The sequence below is a fragment of the Vombatus ursinus genome, unplaced genomic scaffold (assembly GCF_900497805.2).
Source record: "Vombatus ursinus unplaced genomic scaffold, bare-nosed wombat genome assembly UNPS02012147.1, whole genome shotgun sequence".
Classification (NCBI taxonomy): Eukaryota; Metazoa; Chordata; class Mammalia; order Diprotodontia; family Vombatidae; genus Vombatus; species Vombatus ursinus.
The window spans coordinates 924013-937706 of NW_020951925.1; the positions used below are offsets into that span (position 1 = coordinate 924013).

A 13694-nucleotide genomic window follows, 5' to 3' on the forward strand; every position below is an offset into this window, starting at 1 on the left:
TCCAGCCCTTTCTGCAGCTACAGATTCAGCCTGGAAGGCTGACTGGGGGGCAGGGTGGAGGGCCCAGGCTTGTGGGCTGGATTGTGGCCCACCATGGCAGCTCATCTGGGTGCCAAGATGACTTGTCCTGGGCATCATCAAGCACCAGGCCTTGACCCAGATCTTGTGGGAGATTAGGAGCAAGCTGACTTCCTGCTCCTCCCGTCCCTCTGGAACCAGAGTGAAGATGGAACCTTTGCTGGGATCTGCAGGCTTGGCCCAGTTGGTTTGGGCTGCCATGGCTAGAGCAGTCGGAACATCATGGGGCAGGGGGGGCTTTTTTTCCTCTCAGAATGTGTCTCCACATGCCTGAGCTCTGTCTATATGTGGGACCCTTGTGGCATGGTGCCAACATGAATGGAAGTCACTTGTTTCCCACTCTGCCCTCCAGGATCACAGGGCCACTCTGACATGCCTTCTGCCTGACTGCTGGCTGGCTCAGCTCCACCTTCTGGAAATGGAGATGATCACAGAGGAGAAGTGTGGAGGAAGCTGACTCTCCTGACTTCGTTCTCTCTTTCAGGGCCGCCCGGGCATGAACGGACTGAAGGGGGAGAAGGGGGAGCCTGCAGATGCCAACAGAGCCATAGGACCCAGGGTAGATATTCTGGGGCTGGGACTCCATGCTGGAAGTCTGCCAGGATGTTGGGGATGGGCGCTGATGGGGCTGGGGGCTGGGTGAGGAGCACTGGGGGAAGCCTGCCCAGATGATGGGACTGAGGGATGGGTGAGGAGGGCCTAAGGGGTCACATCTGGGGTTGGAAACCTTTCCTTGAAGTCCAAGCAGATTCTGCCACTTGGTACCTATACAGCCATGGACAAGTCCTTTCCCTTCTCTGGGCCTCAGTTTCCTCATTCTGAAAGCAAGGGGGATGGCCTAGATGGGCTCAGGGCTCCCCTCTAGCTCTCCATCTTGTGATTCTATGGAAGGTCACCGCAGGGGCTCAGCAGGGCTGCACATCTCACATCAGCCAGCCTGGTGGTGGTCACACCCTTTCTGTTTGGGGAGGGCAGGCCATGCCTTCTCTCTTCGAGGTTCTCTCTGAAACCCACACTCAGGGACCAAGTGTCATGAGCACTTCTTACAAAGGACGGAAGCAGAGGCTGATGGCAAACTGAGGAAGGGCCGTCCTTTTGTACGGAGAGGGTACCAGGACCACAAATGAGAAAGGCTGTGGCTTTAGCGCTGGCCGAACTGGGCCTAATTAAGTCACCTCCTTTGAAAATGAGAGAATCACAGCGTCTAAGGGTGGGCAGGCGCCCAGAGCATTCCTAGACCAGAATCCCCTCACCTCCATCTTGGAGGGGTGGCCATGGATGAGGCCTTCCAGGCAGGGAGACTGAGGCAGCCTGTTCAGCTCTGGGCCGGGCATCGGGATCAGGAAACCATACCAATAGATCGAGCCACAGTTGACCTTTGGCCTCTTTCACCTGTCGCTCCTCGGTCTGTCCTGGGCCAAGCAGGACGAGGCTAAGCCTTCACGGGGACGCCCTTCAAATACTTGACCCAGCTATCCTGGATCCCCGAGTCTTCTCTCTGTGGAAGTTACTATGGGATAACCAAGCAGAGGAATGAGAAGGGCAGGCCTCTCACGGCCTGGGAGGCTTCCATGGGTCTGCAGGGGGCCACCCGTGTGATGCCCCAGGACAGTGCTCCTCCACTCCCCTTTGCACTGTGCTGAGTGGGCAGGGTGCGTCCTCCTCACCCGCCTGGGAGGGAGCGTTAGTGATGAGCATCCTGGGGGGGTGGCTTCTGCGCTCCCCTCCCGAGGGACAATGACTGATCGACACGGGCTGCTCTGCTCAGCGGGAGTTTAGGGCTGATGAAGCCTGCCAGCCTTCCCAGGGACCCCCACTCCCCAGGCTTCATTTCTTTTTCCAATTTCCAATTTCCAATTCAAAATTTCCAATTTCGTGTGTTTGTTCAAAGTCTCCTTTCCCGCAGCCTCCGTCTTCTCCCCACGGTTGGATTTGGGAGCTCACGGCCCGGGCCCCGTCATTCATTTGTTGTTTCTTCCTCTTTCAGGGCCCTCCTGGACTCCCAGGGCCCCCAGGGCCCCCAGGCCCCCCAGGCCTCCTTGGGACTTCTTTCTATGATAATAATGTAAGTAATCCCTCCCTCTGCCACATCTGCTCACCCACGGAGGAAGACCTGGGGCCCCTGCAGTGGGGTTGGGCAGGGCCTCATATTTTGCTGAACATCTTGGCTTTCATCTTCCCTCCTGGAAGCTTTGAATGCTCCCTCCAGTCTCTGTCCCATATCTGAAGTAGGGGCAGCTAGGAGTCAGGAAGACCTGAGTTCAAACCCAGCCTCAGACACTTACTAGCTGTGTGAGCCTGGGCAAGCCACTTCACTTTGTCTGCCTCAGTTTCCTCATCTGTAAAATGAGCTGGAGAAGGAAATGGCAAAGCCCTCCAGTATCTCTGCCAAGAAAGCCCCAAATGGGGCCACGAAGAGTCAGACCCAACTGCCAAATGTCTCCCGTGGTTGTTGTGTGGATCGAGTTAGATAATATTTGTAAAGCAAAGTGCCCAGCACACAGTAGGTGCTGTGTGAGTGTGCGCTGGCACCATTATTATTAAATCCAGGGGCTCAAGGTGCCCATTCTCGGCCTCCTCCCCAAAGTGGTGCTTCTGGATCTCTGGCGCTAGGGGTGGAGGGAGCGGGGGAGACCGCCTCAGAGGGTGGGCTCAGCACTCCCCCAAGCTCAGCTCTGCGCCACCTGGTCAGGGCTGGACACAATCATTCAGGAAGAGCTGGGGGAGGCCTTGGGACTTGGGGCTCCGCCTGGGAAAGGGCAGGCTGCTGGAGGCGTCTGCAGATTCTGTGAGGCTCCCTGTCCTTTTGCACTGGGGAGGGTGGGGCCCTTGGGGCCTGGACTTGCCCCGTCAGGCCTGTGTCTCCAGCTCTTCTCTGTTTGTGCTTCTCAGGGATTCCTCGAGCCTGGCCGCCCTGGGCCTCCAGGATTGCCGGGTAAGGAGAATGGGAAGGGCAGCTGGATTCTCTGGGGGGTCACAGAGGACGGGACCCCTCCTCGTCCCTGTCCCCACACCGCCCAAACCGCACACTTCCCTCAAGTGGTGAAGCCAGGCTTAGCGACCTGATGGGGCGACAATCCCCCTCCCACATTTCCTGTTGTCCCAGGACATGTCACGTTGTCCAAATTCAGCTTTTGCCACATAACGTGACCTGGTGCTGGCTTCTGCCCTTTTCAGACTTGCTCCTGTGGTTCAAACCCTCAGGCCATTGGAAGTTCCTGGGTGGGCCCCTGCCCCCGCTGACAGCTGTGCGTGCTCTGGGCATCCCTGGGCCTGGTTCCAGCCCCACACAGGCTGCTTGGGCAGTGGGTGCCCAGCCCGACCTCCTTTTAGAGACCCTGGCTCCCTGGAGCAGGAGGGACCATGGTTCCTCTGCTGCCTTGAAGCTGTCCTGCCTGTTATCACGTGCCCCACTTCTGTGGCCGCTACTTCTAGCCGTGCAGAGCCCCCATGGGGGGAGGGTGGCAGCTCCTGGGCATTCTCTCCCAGTTCCTAGACATCTGTGCTCTCCTGCCCTAGGTTACCAAGGTTCCCCCGGACCCAAGGGTGACAAGGGAGAAGCTGGACCTGCTGGGCCACCAGGTGAGCCTGAATGCATCGTGAGCTCCAGCTGTCCCCGGCACCGGGGTGCTCGCCTCTGGGGGTGGGGGATCGTGGTGCCCTTCAGGGTGTCGGGGAGCAGCAGGGCCTCCAGGGCACCTCCTGTGTCACAGCTGGCTCAGGACGGGGAGTGAGGGATGCTGCTATCATCCAGGAGAGGCGGTGGAGGCAGGGCTCAGCGGCGGGCAGCCGCAGCACCCTTTTCCTCCCAGACCGGCACAGGCTGAACCCCTGGAGTCGATTCCTGCTTGGCCACCAATGAGCTGGGTGACCTGGGCTGAGCCATCTTCCTTCCTGGGTCTCCATTTCCTCATCTGCAAACAGCTGGGGCTGGATTCAGTGCCAGCTTCTGAGCTCGGGTCCCCTGGCCCTCTGAAGCCTAGGCCTGGAGCACGCCAGGTCCAGCCTATTAGAGGCCGGCATCAGACATGCCAGAGCAGGGTCAGTGCTCGCCAAGGCCCTGGCCGCAGCTCCTGGTGCCATCCCCGCTGGGGGAGAGGTCTCGGTCCGGGGCTCAGTGCCTGACGTCCTGCAGGGAGCAGCCAGGAAGCAGATGTCCTTGGGGATGTCCTGAGGCCCGGGCGCCGAGGCGGGGGCATGGGTACCGTGCTATTCGGAGCCAGGAGCAGGGCTCTGGGGAGATGCCGGGCTGCAGCGGGCCGCTTCTCTCCTGGCCTGTCCCTCCTCACTTGGGATGCATCCTCAGCATTCGTATTGACCCATCAGTCCCCTCTGCCTGGGCTCCCAGGCTCAGTACGTTCTCCAACCCCTGAGGGCCCTTCCATTGGCAGCACTTTGGAGGCGATGTGCTGCCTCTGTTTGTTTTGCCGCAAAGGCCATGGAGACCACGTTCCCGGGAGAGCTGAACCAAGGCCTTTGGGGCTGACTTGGCAGGGGGCCTGCCAGGCCGCTCCTAACGGCCGCCTCTCTTCTCTCCCACTAGGCATCCTGCCGTATGATTTCAGCACTCTGGTGGAGCACATGAAGGTGAGTGAGACCCCTTCTCTCCAAGCGTTGGCCCACGACTGTGCCAGCCCCTCCCCCAGTTTCCCAGGGCTCCCTGGCTGGAAGCTTGGCCTGGGAGGGTAGGGAAGCCCTCCAGAGGCCCGGGCTGAGCCTGCCAGGCTGAGGCGGGGCAAGGCTAGTCAGGGAGTAGGCAGGTGCGGCCTCTGAGAGAGGAGGGGCCCTGCACCCCTCTAAAACCTGAGCGGGTGGCCTCGGAATCATTGCCCAGGGGTGGACCAGCCTTTATTGAGCACCCACTGTGTATGTGGCAGGCCTGTGCAGGGTGCTGAGGAGACAGGCACCCACCTCCCACCCCCATCAAAAATCAGCCTGCTCGCAGGCGGCTTACACTCTAGCCAACCTGCCTAGTGATCTCAAGGCTTGTAAAGCCATCTCCTGCCTCCCAACAGCCCTGAGAGGGAGATGCCACTGACCCTTTTACAGATGAGGTAACTGAGGCAGCCAGTCACGAAGTGACTCGCTCAGGGTCACCCAGCTTTTGAGAGTCTGAGGTTGGATTTGAACTCCGGTCTTCCTGACCCCAAGAGCAGCCCTCTCAAGGAACCTGGACTGTCTTAGGGAAGACCTCATGGAGAGACATGCAGAGAGAGAACTAAATGCAAAGCCAGGGACCCCGGTCTATTTGGGGAGGAAAGACCCCAGTTGTTACAGGCATTCACAGACAAAGTGATGATCCAGAGGGCCAGACTCTGAGTAGCAGTAAGGAGGGAGTACATCCCAGGCAGGCGGCACAGCTATTGCAAAGGCGTGGAGAAGAGAAATGGAGCAGGGTGTGAGAGGAACCTAGAGAAGTCAATTTGTTTGGGCCCTCAGGCAGGAAAGGCAGTTAATAGGCTTTTGAGTCAGGAAGTCCTGGATTCAAACCTGGCCTGGGACACTTTACTAGCTAGACCCTCTGCAAGTCTCTTCTCAGCTTGCTCATCTGTAAAATGGGAGTCATTGACAGAACTCCCTGGGTTGTCGCGAGGGTCAAGTGAGATACCAGGTGTGGAGTGCTCGGCAGACCTCCAGCCCTAGGATTAGCGAGCCCCAAGAGGCGGGAGGGGCAAAGGGCTTTCAAAACCAAAGGGAAGAGCTTAGACTTAATTGACTTGAGTCGGTGATAGGGAGCCATTAAAAGTCTTAGAGCAGAGGAGTGACCTGGTCTTGGTGGTTGAGTGGGGGATGGGCCTCTGGTGAGAGACTCAGGTGGGGGGTGGCTATATGAGTGGAGCGAAGGGGTCGGACACAAGAGATCCTGGGGAGGAAGAGAGGGCCAGGTCTGTGACAGGAGGGACAAGGGGACTGGGAAGCCTCAGCCGCCAGGCAGTGGGCAGGCTTCCACAGAGGCCTTGGGGGGACACCACGTCCCCCAACACACAGCCCTGAGGACCCCGGCTTCCTTCACTCACTTCTTTCTGTCTACAGGGGGAAAAAGGGAAAGAAGGCACGAAAGGGGAAAAGGGTGAGCCCGGCAGTGGAGGATTTTTCAGCTCTGGAGTCCCAGGCCTGCCCGGCCCCCAGGGCCCCCCAGGGTATCCCGGTGTTCCGGTAAGACTGAGCCCCATCCTGTGCTTCCCCTCCATTGGTGCTGCCCCAGGGGGCCTCCCCTCGAGGGCCGGTGAGTAGGGGGTAGGCAGTGGGACCTCCTGGGACCTACCAGGACAGGCAGGTGAAAACTGGGCATTGTGGGGCTGGTTCTGCCCACTCCCAGCTCTGGGCCAGGCACCAGGCGCCGAGGCGTGGCCGAGCATGTGCCAGGCAGGGCATCCCTCCAGACTGGGGAGCCAGGCCCCTTCCTTCCCTGCCTGAGGCTCTCCATGTCCGTCCCTGTCCTTTCTCAGGTCACCTTGGGTGCCCACAGCCAAGCCCTTACAGGCAGTATCCTGAAAGAGTGGGATTATGGGAATTCCATAGCCCCAGTGAGGTCCCTGCCGCCCAGTGCCCACCACCAAGCCATCCATCCTCCCGGGGCCTCACGTACAGTAGACCCTTAAACGTGTCCTGAGTGTTCATATGCTTGCACACGTATAATTTCTATCAGACTGCTGGACGTCTTGGGGAGGGGGCAGGGAGAAAAAGTTTGAAACCCAAAATCTTACTAAAAAATGAATGTTAAAGACTACCTTTACATGTAATTAGGAGAAATAAAATACCCCCCCCCCCGCTACTCCCAAAAGAGAGCAGTGCATTAAATCGAGTTATGTCCAGAACCAGGGTGGCCATAGTGCCCTGTGACCCTCCCTGCTGGGGATATCCCCAGAATAACAAAGAGCTGGGAGGACCAGGGGAACAAGGCCGGGGGGCCAGGAGCCCAAGCGCTCTTCGACACAAGCGGTTTCCTCTTGAGCGCCCGGGTATTTGAATTGTGCCCGTACGGCCTGACCAGGACTTTATAATGAGCCCATTGACCAAACAGGCATCTGGCTCTTTCGGGCCCAGAATGTGTTTCATAGCTAATTACATTCGGCAGGGGAGGCACTATTGTTCCCATCAGCCCCTCTGAACCTCTTCCCCCACCCCCGTCCCCCTACTGGCACTGCGGGAGCCCCAGAGTTACCCCAAGCACAGCCCAGGGCATGCCTGGCACCCACCCAGGTCCTGCAGGGTCTAGCCCCAGCCGAGGCGCCCTCTCAGGGCCCGGGCCAGGCTCCCTCTGGGATCACTGTCTCCATCTCGCCCGTGGTCACCTGCTACACGGGCCGTCTGGGACACACCAAGCAGCTCCCACCTGCGCTGCATTGCTTGTGGAGGTTTGAAGCTACGATCCCCTGTGGCCTGGGGCCCTGGGGATCTGCAGGCTCAGGGGGCCCTCAGGTGGAGCTGCTTCCTGGGACCCTGACATGCAACATGCGTGTGTTACCCTGTCTCATGCTTAGGGTCCCAAGGGAGAGAGCATCAGGGGTCAGCCCGGCCCCCCAGGACCTCAGGGTCCTCCAGGCATAGGCTATGAGGGACGACAGGGCCCCCCTGGGCCTCCTGGACCCCCAGGACCGCCGTCATTCCCAGGACCCCACAGGCAGAGTAAGTTCTCTGGGGAAGGGCATTCAGAGCGCAGCCCAGGAGGAGGAAGGGTGTAGGTGGGTTCAGGTGGGTTCTGGGTAGGGCTGCCCAGCAGGGGAAATGGGCTTCATTCTAGGGCATGTCTCTCTTCCAGCTATCAGTGTCCCTGGCCCCCCAGGCCCCCCAGGCCCTCCAGGCCCCCCAGGGACTTCAGGGACATCATCAGGGGTGAGTATTAAAAAAAGGCCACCCTCAGGGTATGGTGGCAAGCTGGGGGACCCCTCGAGGGCACCATCCTGAGCCCACTCTGGCCTGCCAGGACAGTGCCCTGGGGTCACCTGGGAAGCTAGCACTGTCCACAGGGCAGATGGTGCCTCTGCCCAGCTTGGAGAGCTGGGGCCCCATGGGGAAACAGCTCCGCAAGGCGACCGGAGACAGGTGGAAAGGGGGTTCCCCCTTCCCTCTACTTCCTTGTGGGCCCCCGTCTTCTCTTCCCCGCCGACCCCTCCCCTCTTTCTGGCGGCACCCACGCGGGCCTCGGCTTGTGTTTCCAGCAGCTGAGGATCTGGACGAGCTACCAGGCCATGCTCAACAGAGCCCACGAGGTGCCCGAGGGCTGGCTGGTCTACGTGGCAGAGAGGGAGGAGCTGTATGTGCGTGTGCGTAACGGCTTCAAGAAAGTCCTGGTGAGTCCCCGCAACAGAGCGGGCTTCCTCGCCAGCTGGCCTTGCGGGCGAGCCCGTCCTAGTGGGCTCCAGGGAGGCAGAGCCTGCGCGAGGCGTTCTGTCTCTCGGGCCTCAGTTTCCTCATCTGTAACATGGGGACAATCCTAGCCCCTAGCTCGCAGGGCTGTGGTGAAGAACCAGTAAGACAACTGAGGTGCTCTGCAAACCTTCGTTGGAGGCGAAGTTAGCTGGCGTCATTCTTTATCAAAGTGCCTACTATGTGTCTGGAACTGGGGTCACAAAAGTAGGAGTAAGACAGTCCCGCCCTCAAGGGGCTCTCATTCTGCCCACAGCTAGAAAGCTTGTACAGGCCGGGGAAACAGGTCAAGGTCGCCAAGGTTGCCCCAGGGCTTGAGCGCCACAGAGCCGGGATCTTGCTAGGCTGAGACCCCAGGGCCCCGGGAAGATGGGGAGGGGGATGGGGGATGGGTCCCCCAGGCTCCAGGCCTCTCCCATGTCTTCCGTGGCCTGGCATGTGCTCTTGGCCCTGAAAGGGGCCCCCACCGAGGGGACACGGAGAACGTGGCCAGGCTCGTAACGCTGCGTGTTTTCTTTTCAGCTGGAGGCCCAGACCGTGCTCTCTCGGGGGGTGGTAAGTGAGAACCTTTGCTCGTCCCGGGATGGCTGAGGGAAGGGGCAGAGAGCCGCAGAGGCCAGCGCCAGGCCGGGCCGGGCCAGGCTCCCCTTGCCCTCCCTGGGGGGCTCGGGGCTGTCTCAGCAGCCCCACTGTTCACGCTTGGAGCAGGTGCTCAGGCCAGGCAGCGATCCTGAAAGCTCTTCTTGGGCATCCGTACACACATCACGCCCACAGACACCCACAGGCACCCATAACCACACGATCACACATGCGTGTATATGTGAGCATGTGTACACACACATGTATGCACACATGCATGTTCACGTATGCGCACACGCGGTCTGCTTCCAGCTGTGCCACAGGCCTCTCTGAACACTCCATGGCTCTTCTCCTTTCTCCAGGACAACGAGGTCGCCGTCCTGCAGCCTCCTGTCGTAGAGTACTCACCAGGGAACTCAGCCCCGGCGGGCTCCCACATTCAAGATGGCAGCCTCCCCTATCCTCGCCGGGGTTACCCACATTCAACCGCCAAGCCCTGGAGAGCCGACGACATCCAGGCCAACCACCCGCGATTCTCCGAGCATGCCAGTCACCACCCGCCGCGCCACGGCGTCCAGCAGCACCCTCACGACCGCGTCCCCAGCTACCACGGCTCCTACACCAACGTCCGGCCCGCACAGCCCACGGCCTCTCCGCTGCACATGCACCATGACTTCCAGCCTGCTGTAAGTGCCCATGGCAGCGCCACGCGGCCGTCTTGGCTCACGGTCCCTTCCAACCTCAGCAGCTCCAGACCCTGAGCGCCTCAGCCTAGCCATGCCCAGCCACATCCACCCCAGCAGCCCAAAGGCTCCCTCTGCCTGGCACTTCCTTGGCCGGGTGTATGTGTACTGTAAGCTCCACGAGGGCAGGCCCAGTCTGGACTTGAGGCTTGGCCGGTGCCACGCTTGCTTCTATAGGCCCGACCTTGCTTTCCAAGCCTCCTAGGGCTGTTTCCTATGCACACGCCCCCTCGGTCAGTAACCGTTTAGTAAGTGCCTACTGTGTGTCAGGCCCTGGGAGCGCGCTCACGTGTCCCACTACGCTGTTGGCCCGCGCACTCTCTGTCCGCGCTCATCTCCAGCTTGTTGACCGACTGACGAACAGACGCAGCTCATCTGTGGGTCCTGTTCCGCCATCTTCTCGTTCCAGCTCCACCTCATCGCTCTCAACAGCCCCCAGACGGGCAGTATGCGTGGCATCCGCGGGGCCGACTTCCAGTGCTTTCAGCAGGCCCGGGAGGTGGGCTTCATGGGCACCTTCCGCGCCTTCCTGTCCTCCAGGCTTCAAGACCTCTACAGCATCGTCCGGAGGGCGGACCGTGGCAACGTGCCCATCATCAATCTCCAGGTAGACTGCTCGCGGATTCCGTGGGCTCTGAGGGCCAGGAGGCCTTCCCCCTCTCCACAGGGGGAACTGAGGCCCAGGGAGAAAGGCTGCACCCAGGGTCACTCATCCTGGACTTGAAGTCAACTCTTGCGGTTCCCAGAAGCAGTGCCGGATTCCGAGTAATGGGATCGTAGAGTTGGAGTGGAAAGGACCTTAGAGGTCTTCAAATCCGACCTCCTCATTTTACAGATGAGGAAACTGAGGCCCAGAGAAACGGTCACAGCTAAAAAATGTCAGAGGTAGATTTGAACCCAGGTCAGCCACACTTTGGTGGGTTCTTCTTAGCCTTTGGGGGTGTCCCGGCCCCGTGGGCAGCCAGGCTAGTGAAGCCCAAGAACCTCTTTGCAGAATCATGCTCTTATCAGAGGAGTGAGTGCGAGGCAAACTCAGCGTAGAAAACCCAACACAACCAACCTCCTGGCCTCCAGGCCAAAAGCCCTGGACCTCGCACACGTGGTGGTGTCCGCGCTTCTGAGGGCAGCCTCTTCTCGCTCTCCTGGCCTCCACAAGCTTCTCCCTGTCCTAGCCCCAGGCTGCTCTGGGTGGCTCATCCCCAGCAGACCAGCTGCCCAGCCACTCTCCCCTCGGCCCCCACGGGGGTTGGCCACAGCCCTCCTGGCAGCGCTGGTGGCCACACGTCGATGGATGAATGATGTTCCTCCAGGACCTCAGGCCTGTTGGAATGGGATGGTTCTAAGTGGACGGTCCAAGCTTGCGGTCAGGGGCAGGTGGGCTGCCACGGGTCTGCCTTCCGCGCTGGCACGCCTGTTTGGGCTCTTCCCAACGTCTCTCCTGGTGTCTTTTTCCTCCCCAAGGATGAGCTGCTCTTTGACAGCTGGGAGGCCCTGTTCTCGGGCTCGGAAGGCCAGCTCAAGCCCAGCTCACGCATCCTCTCCTTCGACGGCAAGGACGTCCTGCGGCACTCTGCCTGGTGAGTCCCCCGTCCCTTGGGTTCCAGGCTCGGGGGCCTTGAGGGATGTGGAACTCATTTTTCAGTTCCTTCTGGTGCCCAGGCGCAAACTGTGTCTGCTCAGTAAGGGGAGGAGACATCAGGACAGAATTTTCCTGAATTTCCAGCTTCCAAATGGGGTCTTGTCTTTGCTTTCTCCCTCCCGGAGTCCTGGCGCCTGTTTGTTAGGGACTGACGGACCCTAGCGCCTCGCATTTAGAAGGGGCGGGACCTGGGGATGCTAGCGAGAGGCTTCTCATCCCATTCTCTGGGGTCCTTTGGGCAGAGAGGACACTGTGATTCTAGGGCTCCTGGGGGGGCAAACCTTCCCCCCTCCTATTTCCCTCCCTTCCTCTGAGGTCTTCAAGTGGGGACCTCAGAGGATGGCTGGGGGAGCCGGGGCCCTGAGGGCATGCCGGCATCTCTGTGCATCTCCTAGGCCCCAGAAGAGCGTGTGGCATGGCTCGGACGCCAAGGGACGCCGGCTGACAGAGAGCTACTGCGAGACCTGGCGGACGGACGAAGGGGCCGCCACCGGCCAGGCGTCCTCCCTGTTCTCGGGCAAATTGCTCGAGCAGAAGGCTGTGAGCTGCCAGAACAGCTTCATCGTCCTCTGCATCGAGAACAGCGTCATGACCTCCTCCTCCAAGAAGTAGGAGCCCGTCCCTGCCCGCTGGGGGTGACTGACGGACACGCGGAGGACACGGACAGGTTCTGGGAGTGACCGGCAGTCCTGGTCCCCCAGGCCAGAGGGGCCCGAGGGGCCAGCCCGCGGCCTGAGCGGCCCTGACTTCCATGTAATCGCTGAAGAAATAAAAAGAAGCCAAAGAGTGTATTTTTAAAAAGTGTAAAACAGAAAGCCTGGTCCCACGGGCACCTCCCTTCTCCCTCCAGCTTCTCCCCGCTGGCCTCCTCAGGCTCCCCTGCCCCAGCTCCGTGCCCCAGACACAGGCTGCTCTGCTGGGCCGGGCTAGGGCTGAGCACCCCATGCCTGGCTCTGTCTGCCCTTCTGTGCCCCAGGAGCACTGGGGACCCTCGTCGGCGGACTGAGCAGCGCTGAGCTCCTGAGGGGGCGGGGGGTGCAGCCCCCTTGTCTGGCTCCCCTTTCCCACTAGAACCCTTAACCAAAGGGCCTTTCCCAGTCATGACCAGCAGGGGGCTTTGCTGAGGCAGAGGGGAGGGGTGACCTTGGTGAAAGCTCCTCCTCACCTCTCCTCCTTTTCCTCCTCCTCCTCCTCCTTCTCGCTCTCTGTCTCTGACTCTCTATCTCTGTCTGTCTCCCTTTGTCTCTGTCTCTCTCTGTCTCTCTCTCTCTCCCTCCCTTTCTCTTTCTGTCTCTGTCTCTGTTTGTCTCTCTGACTGTCTCTGTCTCTCTGTATCCCTCTGTCTCTGTTTCTGTCTCTTTCTCTGTCTCTCTGTATCCCTCTATCTCTGTCTCTCTGTCTCTGTCTGTCTCTCTGTCCCTCCCTTTCTCTGTCTCTGTCTCTATCTCTGTCTCTCTGACTCTGTCTCTCTGTCTCTGTCTCTGTCTGTTTCTCTCTGTCTCTTTCTCTGTCTGTCTCTGTCTCTCTGTCTGTCTGTCTCTCTCTGCCTCTGCCCCCTTCCCCTCTCCTCCCTCTCAGTGCCTTAACTGTAGGTGAGGGAATCATAATCTTTTTGGCAGGTGCCTCCCAGAGCTCTTAGTGGCTTAGCACTCCTCTGCAGAGGGAGGATGGAGGCGGGGCCCTCCATCTGTGCTCACACCTGCTCCCTGAGCCCTGGGTCCAAGGAGCATTGCCAGAGACATGGGCAGCACTTTCCTCCAGATGCCCCAGGTCCCTGTGATGACAGAGCCCAGGGCTTTCCCCACCCTGCCCAGACATGTAGGGTAAGAGCAGAGCTGTAGCAGGCCGCATCAGGACCTTAGCTCTGCTTATCTTTGCCCAATCCAAAGTTGCCTTCATCCCAGAAGCAATCCTGAGGGCCGCCAAGGTTTGTAGAGGACTTTGCTCCCCCACAGAGGCCCAGAGAGGTAGATGGCATCAGCAGCACTGTCTTCATTTCTCCTGGTGAAGCAGCTTGCCCACGGTGCCAGGAGGGTCTTCGAGTGAGCAGCAGGGTAGCAAGCCCTGGGGTAGCTCTGAGGACCCCCTTGAAGTTTGGGGTTCGGCACCAGTGGTCCCAGCCTTCCCTGCCCGGCAGGTGCCTCTGAGCTCGTGGGCACGTATGGAGAGAAGCATCAGAGTGTGCCCAGAGCCATGCCAGGCGCAAGTCCTGGCCAGGTCACTCTTGGTAGCCCAGAGACTCCCAGCGTGGCATGCGGTTTGTTGGTTTGTTTGAAATGAAAGCT

The 13694-nt window shown here is 59.9% G+C and overlaps 1 protein-coding gene across 6 annotated transcripts in view; it reads left to right on the top strand.

The window, feature by feature from the left end:
* Nucleotides 1-12218, top strand: part of COL18A1 (collagen type XVIII alpha 1 chain) — a 130726-nt gene extending 118508 nt beyond the window's left edge. For all 6 annotated transcript variants that reach the window (XM_027857412.1, XM_027857413.1, XM_027857410.1 and 3 more), the window contains 14 exons: nucleotides 563-637; nucleotides 2066-2143; nucleotides 2971-3013; nucleotides 3598-3660; nucleotides 4622-4665; nucleotides 6112-6234; nucleotides 7563-7707; nucleotides 7841-7914; nucleotides 8241-8372; nucleotides 8971-9003; nucleotides 9390-9713; nucleotides 10180-10377; nucleotides 11232-11347; nucleotides 11805-12218. In XM_027857412.1, the coding sequence (XP_027713213.1) occupies nucleotides 563-637; nucleotides 2066-2143; nucleotides 2971-3013; nucleotides 3598-3660; nucleotides 4622-4665; nucleotides 6112-6234; nucleotides 7563-7707; nucleotides 7841-7914; nucleotides 8241-8372; nucleotides 8971-9003; nucleotides 9390-9713; nucleotides 10180-10377; nucleotides 11232-11347; nucleotides 11805-12021 (1665 nt within the window). In that variant the 3' untranslated portion in view covers nucleotides 12022-12218. The remainder of the gene's footprint in view (nucleotides 1-562; nucleotides 638-2065; nucleotides 2144-2970; nucleotides 3014-3597; nucleotides 3661-4621; nucleotides 4666-6111; nucleotides 6235-7562; nucleotides 7708-7840; nucleotides 7915-8240; nucleotides 8373-8970; nucleotides 9004-9389; nucleotides 9714-10179; nucleotides 10378-11231; nucleotides 11348-11804) is intronic.
* The last annotated feature ends 1476 nt before the right edge of the window (nucleotides 12219-13694 follow it).